The sequence below is a fragment of the Podarcis bocagei genome, assembly GCF_964188305.1.
Source record: "Podarcis bocagei genome assembly, chromosome: 17".
NCBI lineage: Eukaryota > Metazoa > Chordata > Lepidosauria > Squamata > Lacertidae > Podarcis > Podarcis bocagei.
This window is the reverse complement of record NC_138143.1, coordinates 5,043,595-5,059,804: the sequence shown is the minus strand read 5'-3', so window position 1 is coordinate 5,059,804 and position 16,210 is coordinate 5,043,595. Positions and strand designations below refer to the sequence as shown.

General features: G+C 50.5%; 1 protein-coding gene across 7 annotated transcripts in view; it reads left to right on the top strand.

Annotated features, from left to right (window-relative positions):
• The first annotated feature begins 5,768 nt into the window (after nucleotides 1–5,768).
• Nucleotides 5,769–16,210, top strand: part of LOC308576385 (semaphorin-3F-like) — a 31,412-nt gene continuing 20,970 nt past the window's right edge. Inside the window, exons 1-2 of one of the 7 annotated variants that reach the window (XM_081175694.1) lie at nucleotides 5,769–6,090; nucleotides 8,013–8,183. In XM_081175694.1, coding sequence (XP_081031820.1) covers nucleotides 8,036–8,183 — 148 coding nt within the window. In that variant the 5' untranslated portion in view covers nucleotides 5,769–6,090; nucleotides 8,013–8,035. The other 6 variants (XM_081175696.1, XM_081175697.1, XM_081175699.1 and 3 more) reach the window with 6 other exon arrangements.

The window sequence follows — 16,210 nt, the reverse complement described above, 5'->3', positions numbered from 1 at the left end:
TGGATTCATGCACTTTCCCCTATGGCATTCAGAAAATGTTACACAGGCAGTAAAACTTGGTTTCATTATAACGTGATGAAAGTTCCTAAATTATTCGTATAGGAACATAGGAGTGGCTTGTTAGAGCCATGCGGTCTGAGCTTAGAGCAACCAGCTCAGACCTCTTTACATGCTTAGCTTCTCGGGTAGACTGAGGTACAACAATAGGCTTGATTACCCTCCACCCAAGGAGAGTGGGAGTGCCCTAGCTAAGCCTGGCAGACAGCTTACTCTATGGCATTTAACCCCTTCATGCATTACTTAGACTTAAACATGTTGGCTATATGAGGCTGGTTATCCCACATTTTTCATCCAAAGGATTCCCCCACAGTAACCATTTTCAGCCCCTCCCCCTTTTCTGGCAGAAACTTCACAGAGGCATGCAATAAGCTGTGAGGAAGTGGTTGGTGTGTTTGGGGTTTGGAAGCAAATATCTATATGTCTGTATCTGGAACATGGCTTGTTGCTTCCATGGTCTGTATATCAGCTGGCAGTCTTTTGTGGGCTAGATTTGACTTGGGGGCTGTCAGTTGCTGACCATTGCCTTAAAGCCAGGGCAGGGACATGGGGGAACCAAAGGACACTGGAAAATGTGACAGAATCACTTGCAGGGTCAGAGAAGGAGTGGTGGTGCGTGTAGGTTTAGAGCAAGGGAAACAGTAAAGCAGACAATTACTGCAGACGTGGAGGGAGGGGGAAGGAATACCTGGCATTCCACAGCCAAGGCCCTTGGGGCTGGAATCTGTGATTTACCTTCTTCTCCTCTGAACTGCCATGTAATTTTGAGTTCTCTTCCCTCCTCCACACCTTGCCTACTTCCAGCTTTTCGGTCCTGCCCTTCAAGCTGTTCTTGGTCACTTGCAGGCAGCCTGCTTATTGAACATTCATTATTATTCATTTGCTCAAAGGTTCTGGGGACCTTCTATGATGGCAGCTATTTACTGAGCATTCATTCTGATTTGTTTGCAGGGAATCTATACAATTGTTCAAGTCCACACCATAAATCTGAAGCTCTGTTAGACCACTTTAAGAGCCACGACTTCCTGCAAAGAATCCTGGGCATGTAGTTCATTAAGGGTGCTGAAAACCCTACTCACATCACAGAGCTACAATTCCCAACGTGGTTTAACAGCTCTGTGAGGGGACAAGGGGTCTCCTAACAACTCTCAGCACCCTTAACAAACTACAGTTCCCAGTATTCTTTGGGAGAATCCATGGCTCTTAAAGTGGTATAATGGTGCATAAAATGTATGTTGTGAATGTCACCATTAAGCAATTGTTATCCCACATTTCCCAGTGTATTTCCCTGTTACTCTCATTATTTATTATTTTTTAAGCCTGAGCACCAAATCCATCTTAACTGCATGGCCTGAATTTCCCAGTATGCAACTGATTCCCACCTGCAAAATTATCAGCCGTCTGGAAGTGCCTTGTTCTCACAGACACCCTCATCTTCTGCTTTCCACTTTATGCAGGAGCCAAAAACATGTACCAAGTTCTTTTCAGGAAAGGTGCAAAATAGTGTCTTCTGCATACATTAGGCATAGCTACCATATTTGGAGTGTGCAAGTGACAGAATCCAGGAGTTCTGATTCTCAGTCCTGGCCTCTGCCCTAACTCCACCAGATGCACTGTGTCAAGGGTTGCCTTCACAGTATAATTAACTGGGTGATTCAGCCAGACGTTACAGACAAAAGTCACATCTACACCAAACATTTAAAGCACATGGCTATCCCTGAAGAATTTATCCCCAACACCCTTAACAAACTACAGTTCCCAAGATTCTTTGAAGGAAACCGTGTGCTTTATATCTACTTTAAGTGTACAGTATAGATATAGCTGGGGACGCGGGTGGTGCTGTGGGTTAAACCACAGAGCCTAGGACTTGCCAATCAGAAGGTTGGCGGTTCGAATCGGGGTGAGCTCCCGTTGCTCGGTCCCTGCTCCTGCCAACCTAGCAGTTCGAAAGCACATAAAAGTTCAAGTAGATAAATAGGTACCGCTCCGGCGGGAAGGTAAACGGTGTTTCCGTGTGCTGCTGTGGTTCACCAGAAGTGGCTTAGTCATGCTGGCCACATGACCCAGAAGCTGTACACCGGCTCCCTCGGCTAATAAAGCGAGATGAGCGCCACCCCAGTCAGCCATGACTGGACCTAAGGGTCAGGGGTCCCTTTACCTATATCTATAGCTGAGAGAGAATCTATAAAATCTCACCAGACACCTTCTACATTTACAGGTTTTCAACTTCACCTCTATCCTCTCCCAGCCCGCAGTCTTGGGACAATGAGGAGACCTTAAGTGTAGATCTGTATTTGGCCCACATAATGGTTAGCCTGAACACAATGTAGACAAGGTCTAGAAGTCTCTTTCTGGCTTTTCCAATAACAGGCTCAACTCCCTTGCAAATTTACCTGCAAGGGTCGAAAGTGAAGCTTGGAGAGTGCTTCCATGAAGGGCGAGAATGGATGCCCAAGTTGTTTTTCTCTCTGGGATTTTCCTGTGTTGTGGATTGCAATAGATTTCCTGGCCCAAAGAATTTGACCTGGGACCTAAACTCCTCTAGGGGGTGTGTAGGTTCCCCCCATTCCTTGGCTGGTTTTTCAGGTCCCATCTGCCTCCGCCCAGTTTGCGCTTCAGAGAGTGTTGCTAGGCACCCCCATCCCCATGGAACTCCTTCCGCCGGCACCTGCTGGCAATGGGAATAATCAAACCCTCCTCCCCTAATCAGCCTCATTTCTCTCTCATCTCTATCAACACATCCTCTTCCCTCTCCCTTTAGCAATGCCCTCCCCTGCAGCCCCTTTCCATGAGGTTGGGGGGGGGACACCAGGAACCGTGGGAACCATTCCTGCTGTGTGTGGCATGCACACAGGATGGGGAGGGGGACAGGAATAGCTCATGCTTGGGCAGCAATTCCTAACAATAAGGCTGTAGCATGAAAAGAGGCATTTGCACTAGTCTGGGAAATCTTGGCATGGGGTGGGGGAGGGGAACTCTTTAGCACAGGGAAGGGAATTGGATTTTCCCAACTCTGTGCAGTACTGTTTTTCATTTTTATTTTTGAAGGGCAACCTTATAAGTGAGCATGTTCCCATCTTTCTTTGCCTTTCCCACCTGTTTTTTACATTTGTGGTTGAAATAGAAGGTTGCTTAAGCAGAAGGAAGGAAGGAAGGTAGTGAGAATGGTCATTCAGAAGCCAAATGTACACAAGACATTTGAAATCCTTCCAAATATACAATGCACAACTATAATCACTCACAAATATTATCTTCTGGCGTGATATTTTCTTAATACATGAAGGGTGTTGGCTTCCTGTGCCTTTGAACAGAGTATTTTTTCTCCTTCTCAAGGTCAGTTTATACTGAGCCTTCCTGGGGAGAAGGTCGTATGCAGAACATTGGAAGCGGCTTTAGACTGAGTCAGACCTCTGGTCCATATCACTCCGTATTGTTTTGCTGTGTCTGGCATCAGATTTCCAGGATCTCAAACGGGTCTTTCCCAGACCTGCTGCTGGAGATGCCAGGAACTGAATCTGTGTTCCAGCACTGATCTACAGAGTACTCAAAAAATGAATCTGTTATATATACTAGGACTGTTTATCCATCAAGCCCATTATTGCTTGCTTCCTCTGACTGGAAGCAGCTCACCAGGTCACAGGCAGAAAGTGGTCTTTCCTATCATCTGAATAATTTTAACTAGAGATTAAAGTTGGGACCAGTGTGCTCTGCCACTGAATTATGGCTCTTCCCTATTAATTAATTAAATTTATATACCACATTTCATCCAAATTTAAATACCACACTTTATCCAAAGATCACAGGGCAGTTTACAACATAAAAACACAAAATGCTAACAACAACAACAACAACAATATACCTCCACCCCACAAATATTTAAAAGGCCAAAGACTGCTTAACGGCCAAAGACCTGGTTGAAGAATGTTTTCCCTATGCAGCCTTTAGGTGTCTCCCACAAGGAGGCAAGGAACCTGCTGACTATTTCTGATTTTAGCTAGGCGTTGCAACAATATTCTATTAGATGGCCAACCATGCCTTCCCCACCCCCCAGGCCGCCGCCAAGTCATTTTGTAAAAATTAAAGGATTCTGTGGATTCACATGGGCTGGAAGGTTGCACCCAAACTGAAGAACTACATGACTCATATTGGTCAATCAATTCAATCTAGAAGGCTCATGTTCATGGGCACTATCTTTGTTGTTGTTGTTTAGTCGTTTAGTCATGTCCGACTCTTCGTGACCCCATGGACAAGAGCACGCCAGGCACTTCTGTCTTCCACTGCCTTCCGCAGTTTGGTCAAACTCATGCTGGTAGCTTCGAGAATACTATCCAACCATCTCGTCCTCTGTCGTCCCCTTCTCCTTGTGCCCTCCATCTTTCCCAACATCAGGGTCTTTTCCAGGGAGTCTTCTCATGAGGTGGCCAAAGTATTGGAGCCTCAGCTTCAGGATCTGTCCTTCCAGTGAGCACTCAGGGCTGATTTCCTTAAGAATGGATGCGTTTGATCTTCTTGCAATCCATGGGACTCTTAAGAGTCACCATAATTCAAAAGCATCAATTCTTTGGCGATCAGCCTTCTTTATGGTCCAGCTCTCACTTCCATACATCACTTCTGGGAAAACCATAGCTTTTATTATACGGACCTTTGCTAGCAAGGTGATGTCCCTACTTTTTAAGATCTGGTACCCAATAAATCAGTACTCTCTAAGTATTAGCTCAATAAAGTATTATTACATGACAATGTGATGTGCAATGTTTAAATTATGCATCCTCATCAATAGGCTAATGAAATGAGCAAGCTGCTAGGTCTCCCTTTTGCATTGTCATAGACCAAGGTTCACAATGACATACTTTGTAAAAATATAATGGGAATCTGTAGCCCTCAATGTTGTCAGAGTGAGACGCCATCTCCCATCAGCCTCAGACAGGTAAATAACCAGAGGTGGTGGGAGTGATGGTTCACCAACATCTGGGGGAAGGGGGCACCAGTTCCCCATCCCTGCACAACACAAGACCATATTAGGTATAAATCATGTGTGCTGTGTTTCTTTTACAGTTCACTGACTCATGTTTTTTACATAGTTTTGTAGTGCCTGTGGTTGACTATATTTACAGGCCTTTGCCTTTGGGGGTCTTTCGTTTAGAGTTCAATGTTTCTCCTGTACTGTAGCAAAGGAAAAGATGCAACTGCCTCACCAGCGAAGACCCTGGAGGCATCATTAGAGCAAACTTTCAGGGCTGGATCTTGGGCTCGCTATGCCTTGTATGTAAGATGTGGTCCAAAGCTCAGGAAAGCAACCTCAGAACAGTGGTATGCTTAGGCCACACTAAATGGTCTTACAGTGCAGTCAAACATTGGACAATAAAGTATATTATTTCGCTAACTTCAAAATGCGGTGAGTCAGCCCTGCGGCGCGCTGGGGGCTCAGACTGCTGTCCTTTCCTGACAGCCCCACTTTCTCAAAACCCACCGGATCATAAAGAGTAGAGATGCAGGGGGCGGGGGGGAGATTGGAGAAAGAGACTTTCTTCCATTCTGCGCCTTTTGGAGGAGGCAAGAGATGTGCCGCCGTGCTCCTGTGAGCTGCACTCCTGGAAGCTACATCCTGGGCTCTGTTGTGCAAGAGCTGCCCCATCCCATCTCCGCTGGATGCCAAAGTAAGCCTGGCGCCATCCTGTCTTTTAAGAGGAGCTCGATCAGGTGGGTCGCCCGGTGCGAAGGGTGCGCTGGTGGGAAAGAGCTGGAGTCTGGAGGGGGGTGGCCTGCCCACCTGTCAAGGAGTCTCTCTCGCCTCTCCTCCTCCAGCCGGATCTGCCCCGGGCTCCTTCCAGCACCTCGCACCCCGCCTTCTCCGGCTCCGCTGCCAGGGACCCCCCTCTCCTGGCCTCCTGCAGGTGCCGCCCTCCTCCTCGCTGGGGAGAGGCCAAAGGTGCGGCTGGCAGGATGCAAACCGCTCCCGAGGAGCGCGCCCCGGAGCCTCCTGGGCCCGCCTGGCACGAGAGGGGGCTGTTGTGACACACGATCCTGGCGCAGGTAAAAGACCTCTCTCAGCTCCTCCGGACTCCGGACTTTGCTCCTGGAGCCAGATTCTCTCCCCCCCCCCCAAAGGCTATGGGGCAGATTTGGAGGAGCGCCCCATAGAAGGCAAGGAGGCATCAAAGACACGGGCGCAGGGCTGAGACCCCCAGCTGGGGAAGGTCTTCCCCACCCCCCGCCCATCTGCTCGGAGTCCCTCCTGCTCGGGGAAGGAGGGGGCGCCACGCCACCTCGGGAGCGCTTGCCTCTTCGGCTCCGGGAGCAGCGAAGGGGTTAAGGCGTCCCGCCCGTCTCGGGAGAGGCGGCTCCGCTGCTCGGGCTCCAGGAGGCAGAGCAGGAACTTGCACGCCGATTCGCGCGGTGGCTTTGCCCGGCGGGGCGACGTGCAGCCGCTTCCCTTTCCCTCCGCAGAGTGACAAAAGCCAGGACCCCGCGGCTGGGGAGGCGGCGGGCAGCGATGCGCCTCTTCCCTTCGCGGCGAGCGGCTCCCCTCCGGAGGAACAGCACCCCCGAGAAAGTTTCGTGCGCGCCGGCCAGGGGACGCGCCCGCGGGCTCTGAGCCGCCGCGTTGGTCGGGAACCGGGAGCAGAGCGGGCGAGGGGCGGTAAGTGGCCTCTGCGCCTTGCCTTGCCTTGCCGGAGACTCCGCAGCCCTGGCCACGATCCTTCCCTCTGTGTCCCAGGAACAGATTGCCACCCCACCAACCTCCACTGCAGCCCTCCGTTGCCACATTCCTCCTCTCCAGTCCTGTTCTTTATTTTTCTTCTGCGCGCGTTTACCCAAAAGACGTTCCGCGGGCGCTTGAGTAGGACTCGCTCCCGGGAAAGCGCGCGCTGGGGCTGCAGCTTTGGTCTGAGATGCCGCCGCTTCTGGGGTGAGGGCCAGGCAGCAAATAACGGGAGGCTTCTGTCCTGTTCAAAACAAAACGGTGGCGGATCTGGGCGCGGGGGCGCGGACCTGAGTCTGGCACCCGAGGGGGACACGGAGTTCTTGCGTGTCGAGGAGAGAGCGAGAGATGTGGCCCAACATGCAAAGCCCGGGCCCTCGAGTTAGGGGGTGAGCCAAGCCCCTCCGGCCCCTGGGGCCATTGGGGACTCCATGTCCCAGCATGCCCTGCTTCGCTTAGCTGCACCTGGCTCAGGTATGGAAGCGACAGGTTGCAGCACGTCGGCGGAACTAGGGACGGGACGGGGCAGAGCCGCGGCGCGCACGGGCAGGGAGAGCCGAAGGGACGGGACTGGCAGGCGGATCAAAGCGCCCAGCCCGAGCCCCGCTGGCACGGAGTGGGAGCTGCGTGTGCTGGCATTGTCCCCTGGCACCTGTTCTGTGGCATGGGGAAGATTATAGCCCGGCCGGGGCTCGGGGAGGGATTGCTGCCGCTCCTGCCCCCTTGGGCTGAGAGTGATGGCGTCAGGAGGCCGCCGCAGCATCGGTGCCCTCTCCAGAATGAAGGGGGCCGGCCCAAGGCGAAGGGCTCCGGGCGGGGCGCCGGCAGGGGGCGCCATTTCCCGGGGTCCAGGAGCCGTCCAATGAGGTAGAGGTTTTTTGGGGGGGGTGCGGTGGGCTGGGATCCAGCCCCCATTTGGGGACTCCCAGCCCGCGTCCCCCAACTTCAAAGTGCCGCCGGCCTGAGGGAAGGAGGCGAGGGGGGAGCGGGCCGAGGGAGAGCGAGCCTTTGAAGTGCCCGGGAGCCGCGGCCCCACTCGGGTTACAGCGCCTTGGCCGGGCGCCGGGTGGGCCGGGCGAGGCAGCGCCTTTGATCTGGCGCCCTCGGACGCAGCGCCCTCTAGGCCTCTCCCCGCCAAGCGCCCAGGGGCGCGCGCCTAGCCCTCGCCCGCTGCCCTCGCCAGGTGCCCCAGAGCCCGGCCGAAGGAGGGCGCGCCTCCAGGTGTCTCTCTCTCTCTCTCTTCCCGCCCCAGGTGTCCCGAGGACTCCCTCGGCCATGGCGCCCTGGGCACCCCTGCTGCTGGCGCTGCTGCTGCTCCGCTGCTGCTGCTGCTGCCTGGGCCAGAGCAGCCTCGCCGGCGCCCCCCGGCTCTACCTAACCTACAAAGGTAAGACGAAGAAGAGGGCGGCTCAGCGGGACTCAGGTGAGGCTCAGGGCTGGGGGTGGAGGAGGACAAGGCCGCGTGGGCGTCGCCTTCCAGGTGGGCACAGAAGGGTAGCGGGAGGTGTGGCACCACCGGGCAGTGCCGGCGCCGGGCTATTTTGCCCCCTGGGCAAGGCTAAGTACTCGGCACCCCGCCTCCCAAATTGCTAACTTCACTCTTCAGAAACACATGTCTTGTAGACATAAGATTCTTCAAAATATAAAAGTAAAACATTATCAGGCATTTATAAGATGTAACCAAAACTAATCTGTATCAAATCGTGCCCCTCAGAGGTCTGCCCCTCAGGCAGCTGCCTAGTTGGTCTAATGATAGTGCCGGCTCTGGTCCTGGGGCAACTCTGGGAGGGGCGCTGCTTAGAACTGAGAACTCTTATGGAGGGGCGTGTGATTTTCATTGCGTTGTATCCAGTGTTAGGCCTGCTCAGAGTAGACCTGCTGAAATTGATGGACATTACTAACTTGGGTCCATTCATTTCAATGTGTCTACTTTGAGTAGAACTTAGTTGGCTGCAGCCCATTGCATTTATTTTATTATTTTATTTATAGCCTGTCTCGAGGTTCAAGGCAATGCATTGCACACGGTTCTGGTTCCCTTCCTTTTTATCCTCTCAACAACCCTGTGAGGTAGGGTTAGGGAAAGAGGTAATGACTAGACAACCAGTGAACTTCGCAGCTGAGCAGAGATTTGAATCAATCTCTCCTTAGTCCAGCACTAACCATTACACAACACTGTCTTTCCATACTAAAATGTGTATGTTTGCTTCTGTCAGCCAACCTAATATGGGGTTCTCATGGCAGCAGGCAGCACCAAAAGATCAGGATAGTTAGGGCTGTCAGCTGGTGAAAGAAACCCGTAAGCTGATTAAGCCATGCAAGATTTTTAATCAATTGAGCAACTGACTGTATCTGCATTGGTTTGCATATGAATAAAACTACAGTTCTGAGGCAGGAGTGTAGCATTCTTTGATAGTGGGTGCATGTGGTTGTCCCACAGAAGGTGCCCACCCCAGAAGAGACATTCCCTCCTTGGGAGAAAGTTGGAAGGGGGTGATTCCTCTCATCTGAATGTGCTTGCTGCCTGTGAATGCAAAAATATGTGCATGGGTAAAAACTGGTGAATTATTTTAAATCTGCTGCCCAGTTACCGGTATATCTACAGGATTTTAAATTGCTCTGTCTCACTGATTGGCTAAACCTTTCAGCCCTACTACTAATAATAGTGCATTATTACTGTGCAGGAGCCTGGTCATAGCTGCCAACTTTTCCCTTTTCTTGCGAGGAGTCCTATTCGGAATAAGGGAATTTCCCTTTAAAAAAGGGAAACATTGACAGCTATGAGCCTGGTGGAGGGGGTGTTTGGGGAGAGAGATCTTTCACTCCTTGAATTTGCACTTGAGTTCATCTTGAGGGTCTCCACACGTGGCTTTCTCTATAATGTTCACTTGTTGTGTTTGTACTCCAAGCTCCTTGGAATTGTTTGAAGTCATAGCTATTCATTGAGGAGGAGGAGATTGTGTGTTGATCAGTCAGAGGGCAGGCTGTATGGGAGTAAGCAGTGACATGAAAGGAAAGAAGAAAAACAGGGGCAGATTCACAGGTGCTTGTGGCAGTGGTAGGCAAGGGCTGTGGGTTGTGTGTGTAAAATGTAGGCAATCATTTCACAACTCTAGCATGAGGCAGGGCCACTTGGGCTAGAGAGATATACAATTGGCTCTAAAATGTCCTGCATGATGTTGGGCCAGTCACTATCTCTGCTCCTAGCCCACCTCACAGGGAGACTGTGAGGATATAATGGGATAATCTCCATGTGTGCTGCCGTGAACTGCTCAAACAAAGGTGGACTATAAATGTTGATATCTGCCCGTGTGCAAGTGGAGGAGGACATGAAGATGCCCTTTTTGCATGTGGATGAGGCCCGTAAAGAACAATGCCACATTTCTCATCTCGAAAGTTGGTTGACGCAAGGAAGCATGGATGTTCCTTTTTGAGAACCACAGAACCCACAGTAAGGTGTTCTAGAGCAGGCATGTCCAACAGGTAGATCGTGATCTACTGGTAGATGGTGGGGTGTACCTGGTAGATCCTGGTAGATCTTTGGCCCCTCAGTGATCTCCCCCCCAAAAAAAAAGGGGGGGAAAGAACAGTGGCTCAGTAACTTTGCCTTTCCCAAAAAAGCTCAACAACTTTGGTCCGTCCAATGACAGGGATGGGTAGATCGCTGCCAGTTTTTCTGTATACTGTGAGTAGATTGCAGTCTATTGGGAGTTGGACGTTCCTGTTCTAGAAAATAGGTACCCCTTTCTACCTATGTTTATGCTTGTGCAGTGGGTCCCTCCATGGGACAACAGGAAAAGGTCTCCTGTCAGATCAGGAAATTTGTTTGTTGGTATCTGACCGATGGCCTGGATTTTTTTGGCTTGGAATTCTGGCAACAGCAACCAACCAGAATCCTCAGAGAGATTTGCAAGCGCAGTCTGATGCCCATGTCCACCCCTCATTGTTAAGCCTTCTGATGTGGTAGCCAGAGAGATGCTGTTTTCCTTTATGGTGGCTGTGTTTTTGGCTATTGTGCCTAGAAGCCACCAGCGAAGTCTGTTTTCCTTACATTCATCTAATTGTGTTTTTTTAAAAAAAATTGCTTTTGCTCATTGTAGCAACCGCACCACCATGTGGCAATAAGTTCCATAGTCACCACATAACCATGCAGCCTTATTCCGGCAGCTGCATGTGTGCAGTCTCACAATAAGCAACACCTTTTCGTGTGCTGGCAAGTGTGTGAGCAGTTGGTTACACTTAAATGGGAACGTTTAGCCACAAGCAAATCTTTGCACAGGGATCGTCAACTATATATGTGAACTATAAAGCCATTCACACATAAGCAAAAGTGAACACATTCCCACAATGGTTGCCATGAGTTGTACGTATATAAGCAGCATTTTGTGCCATGTGTAGGACAGCATGAGTGGGCCATGCAGTCAGTGTGCACAGGGCCAAGTCTGCTTGTGTGGGTTTCTCTCCCTGACTGCGTCCTATGCAGCAAATCATGTCAATTCATGTGCCAATGACACCTGCGAATTTGGCACAAGCGTCACCTTCAAGGCATGCCCTTGCATGCTGAGATACCGCCAGAAGGCAGGAATATCGCCTAGACTGTGTTCTTGCTGTGGAAAGTGCCTTACTACAGGTGTATTTTTTCCCCAGTTGCACAAACGCATGCCATTGTATGTGTGGGTCCTCTGCTGTCATGTTGGCTTCTGCTGTTGCCCTCCCCCCATCCCCAAATACATCTCCTGTGACCTTGCTGGGTTCCCCCTACACTCTCTGTTCTCGGGGATTCCGGGATCTGGTTACTTGCCAGTCACAGGGGGAAAGGATTTCCCAGAAGGGCTTAAAATACCCAGCATGCCATACAGAGAAGAGGCTGGAACACACTTGGATGGATTCCCCTTTTCAAAGCACATTGTTGGGAAGGGGAAGTGAGAGAGATTGGGGCAGAGAGGAGATCGTTTAATTGCTGGGGGAGTGCGTGCCACAACCCCCATTACGGGCACCCAACCCTCTGTTCTCTTTGCAGCCCCTTTCCCCTCCTTTCCTTCAGCTAAGGCATTTGGTGCAGCCCAGCCCTTGAAGTGGATGGGTGTGCATGTGTGTGCAAGAGAGCGAGAGAGAGAGAAACATCCTTGGCCAAAGGACAATTCATTCCTTTTGGCAGCAGCAATCCTGCCTATAAAAGGCAAAGCCCTGAACACCACTCTGCCCAGTGTGTGCGCGCGCATGAATGCACACATGCATAGACACGTGTGTTTGCCTGTGTCTGTGTGCACCCATAGGACTGTATGTGGTGAGGACGCTTGTCATGGATTGCAGCCTTGGGGAGTCAGTGATCTCATGTGGAGCCTGGCCAGCTTATGTTTCATGAAGGCAGGAGGGTGTGCAGTGGAAGTATGGCTGGGCATTACTATTTGGGAACAGTGTGGGGAGAAGAGTGTTGTGCAGTTGCTCTTTGTGAACTGAAGCCGCTTGGTTGCTGCAGCCTAGATTGCAACGTGGGCTTGGCCAGGGTGTGGCAAAGATCTGTGCTGGGGGCGCAATGTTCTTTGTGGCTGTTCAACACGTCTGCCGCATGAAGAGCCCATGCACCTTGACAAGGCGGGTTCTGCTTGTGTGTGCCTTTGATATGGTGGGTTCTCCTGCTGTTGCACAATGTGGGAAGGTCACTTTTTTGTTCATGTCCAACTGATTGTCTACCCTGTGCCAAGGCATGTAACAACATTTCATTTTTTAATGATATAAAATAGAACCAGTGAGCCTGGGGCAGAGGGGACATCAAGTTCTATTGCAAGGGTCATTTGCCACTTGTGCTGACTTCCAGAGGCTTGTTAAAGTTCATGGCTTTCCAAAAGTGTTGTAGTCTTGCTGTGCTAACAGCAGTATGTAGATGCAGGAAGTGTCAAGGCAGTTTTATTGGGAAAAGAACATAGACCCAACCAGTCCAGCATCCTCTTCCCACAGTGGCTAAGAAGATGCTTATGGGAAGCCACAAAGCAGGGCCTGAGAGCAAAGACACTCTCCCCACTTGTGATTCACACCCACTGGCATTTCAGGAGCATCCTGCCTCTGACAGTGGAGGTAGAACATCGCCTTGGTGGCTTGTAGCTGCTCATAGCCTTCTCCTCCATGAATCTGCCTCATCCTCTTTAGAAGCCATCCAGGTTGCTGATGACCATCACTGCATCTTGTTGGAGTGGATTCCATGGCTCAGCTGTGTGAAGGAGAACTTCCTGTTGCCCACCCTGAATCTTTGAACGTTCAGCTTCATTGGGTGTCCCCAAGTTCTAGCGTTATGTGGGAGAGAAAAACTTTTCTCTGTTCACTTTCTCCTTATCCCATGCTAAATTTTATACACCTCTGCCATGTACAGTGGTACCTCGGGTTACAGACGCTTCAGGTTACAGACTCCGCTAACCCAGAAATAGTACAGTCATACCTCGGGTTGAAGTAGGTTCAAGTTAAATATTTTCGGGTAGTGCTCTGCAGCGACCCAGAAGTAATGGAGCGTGTTACTTCCGGGTTTCTCCGCTCACGCATGCGCAGACACTCAAAATGATGTCACGTACGTGCACGGAAGTGGCGAAATGTGGCACGCACAGACGCACAGCCACATCTTACGTTTACTTCAGGATGTGAACGGGGTTCCGGAATGGATCCCGTTTGTATCCAGAGGTACTTTACCACTTTACCTTGGGTTAAGAACTTTGCTTCAGGATGAGAACAGAAATCGTGCGGTGGCAGCGGGAGGCCCCATTAGCTAAAGTGGAACCTCAGGTTAAGAACAGACCTCCAGAACGAATTAAGTTCTTAACCCGAGGTACCCCTGTATTCTCTTACTTGCCTTTCTTCTAAACTCAAAGGCCACATATGTTGCCGCTGTTCCTCACAGGGACTTGCTCCATCTCCCTGATCAGTTTGGCGGCCCTGTTCTGAACCTCTCCTAGTTCCACCATATTCTTTTTTGAGGTGAGACCACCAGATCTGCACACAGTATTTAAAGTGCTGTTGCACCAAAGATTTGTATAATGGCATAATGATATTGACAGTTTTCTTTCAAATTCCTTTCCTAATGGTTCCTAGCATGGAATTGGGGGGGGGGGGAGGCAGCGGCGGCAACTGTTCCATGCTGTTTACACAACGTCTTAATTGAGCTATCCACTATGAACCCATGGTCAGGTAGTGAATAGGTGTATTGGGGTAGGTGTTCAAACCATTTAAACATGTTTTTCACCAACAGTTATCCAGGGCTAACAACCAAGTGCTTTATTTGAGGAACAATGAAAATAAATTCAGTCATCTGAAGTCTGGGATGAATGCAATTAGAACTAGTAATCTCCTAAACACATTCCCACTCAGCTAATCCCCTCTACCCTTCATCCTCTCCCCCCTCCACTGTCAATCAACAAAATTTGATCACCATCCCGACTGTCAATCCATAACTGCCTCCCACATTTCATGCCCCAACTGGTTTCCTCCAAACACTAACCCCAAACGTGGTTCGTTGGAAGAGAATACCCACCTGGTTCTAATAAATGTCTGGTGACATTTTTTAATACCTTCTCTGTGTGGAAATGGACAAAAGGAAGTACTTCTTCCCGCAGCACTTACTCAAACTATGATATTTCCACAGGATGTGGTGACAGCCACCAATTTAGACGGCTTTGAAAAGGAGATTAGACACATTCATGGCGGATAAGGCTAGCAATGACTACTCGTCATGATAGCAGCTATGTGCTCTGAGCTCCAGTCTTTGCAGGACAACAGCAGGAGAGAGAGCTATTGCACTCATATTTGGTGTGTGGGCTTCTCAGAGACCTCTGGGCAGTGGCGTAGCATGGGGGGTGCAGGGGGGGCCGGCCGCACCGGGCGCAACATCTGGGGGTTAGGGTTAGGGGCGCAAATCCACGGGTTAGGGGGCGCAAATCCACGGGTTAGAGGGCACAAATCCACGGGTTAGGGGGCGCAAATTACTTGCCTTGCCCCGGTTGCTGACAACCCACGCTACGCCACTCCCTCTGGGTGGCCACTGTGACCACAGAATGCTGGCCTAGATGGGACTCTGGTCTGATCTAGCAAGGCTCTTATTAGTGGCACATCTCTGGTCTGGATATGCATTTCAGGGAGTCTTCCTGCACGCTCCTGAGAAAGTTGCCCAAATGCCTGTTGTGCGATTACAGGAAATGATGTTTTTTATTTGTTTGGTTTTTGGCTGGTAGAAGCCTCCCTCCACCTTGGCTGTGCAAATTAGGGGCAGCTTTCAAAGTATTCTGTGTATTGTTGTGGTGGAGACACATCTAAAGCACCATCCATTGCCACTGTTGGGCCCAATCAAGGAGAGAAGACGTGAGGGGTTTCCAGAGCCCCAAAAGGTCCTTTTCCTTGCAGATTTGTGTTCCTTAGCAACTATGCCTTTGTTTACCCAGCAACAGAATCACCACATGAATTTCCCCAGACAGAAAAAACAACAGCATGTTATTTCCAGAGAGATTCCAGATTTATCCCGTGTAAACGTCATAAACACATTCTTTCTCCAAAGTCTCTGGGGACCCGTATAGACAGCCTCCCAAACTGCTGCTGGTATGGCAAGAGCAACCTGTGGTATTTCTCCCCTTCCTGTCAGAGGAGAAAATCAGGGAAGTTGTACCTTCACCTAACACCTAATAATTAATGATCATAACTGACAGTTTTCCACTGGTAATTATATTACACCCAGTTTTCATACGGCACAGGTGGGGAGTGTGTGACCCTCCAGATACTGTTGGCCTCCAACTCCCATCAGCTCCAGCCAGAATGGCCAAAGGCAAAGGATGCTGGGAGTCCAACAACATCCAGAGGGTCACAAGTTTACCGCCACCACCTCCTTTATGACTGAAAAACACTCCCATGCCCTCTCAAGTTGCTGCTTATAATGCCTAAGAAATAATCCAGTATTGCTTGGTTGTGTGTATATCCCAGAAAGGGGTCCCCAGCACAGTGTTATATAATGGTCATTGTATACATCAGATCTGGGTATGCGTGACACACCCTGCCCTGGGCATCCTGCCATGGGGCTGCCTGACATTTATTGCAGGGTGGGGAATGATAGTCTCCCACCTGCCATGTGTTAATGCTTGGGGAATTCCACCAGGTTCTCCGGGTTCTGTCTCCGGCGTTCAGACTCAGTCGGTCAGCTGAATCGGAGCAGAAGGAACAGAGGAGAGGGCCCTGGAGTCCTGCTCCTGCACTTACTTTTGTTCCTTTCATTTTAATTGGATCTCAGTTCCTCATCCCACTCAGGCTCCTTTCCCTCCCCGCTCCCCACCTGTCTCCCTCTCTGAGCTCCCCGGAAATCTGCTCTTCTGTCCACTTGTCCACAGGGATTAGGCCAATTTCTGTCCCTGGTCTCTGAATTCTTGCCCAGACTTGGCTGCAGAAAGTCGCTGGGCAAAGAGGCTGATTGTCCTCTGGCCACATCCC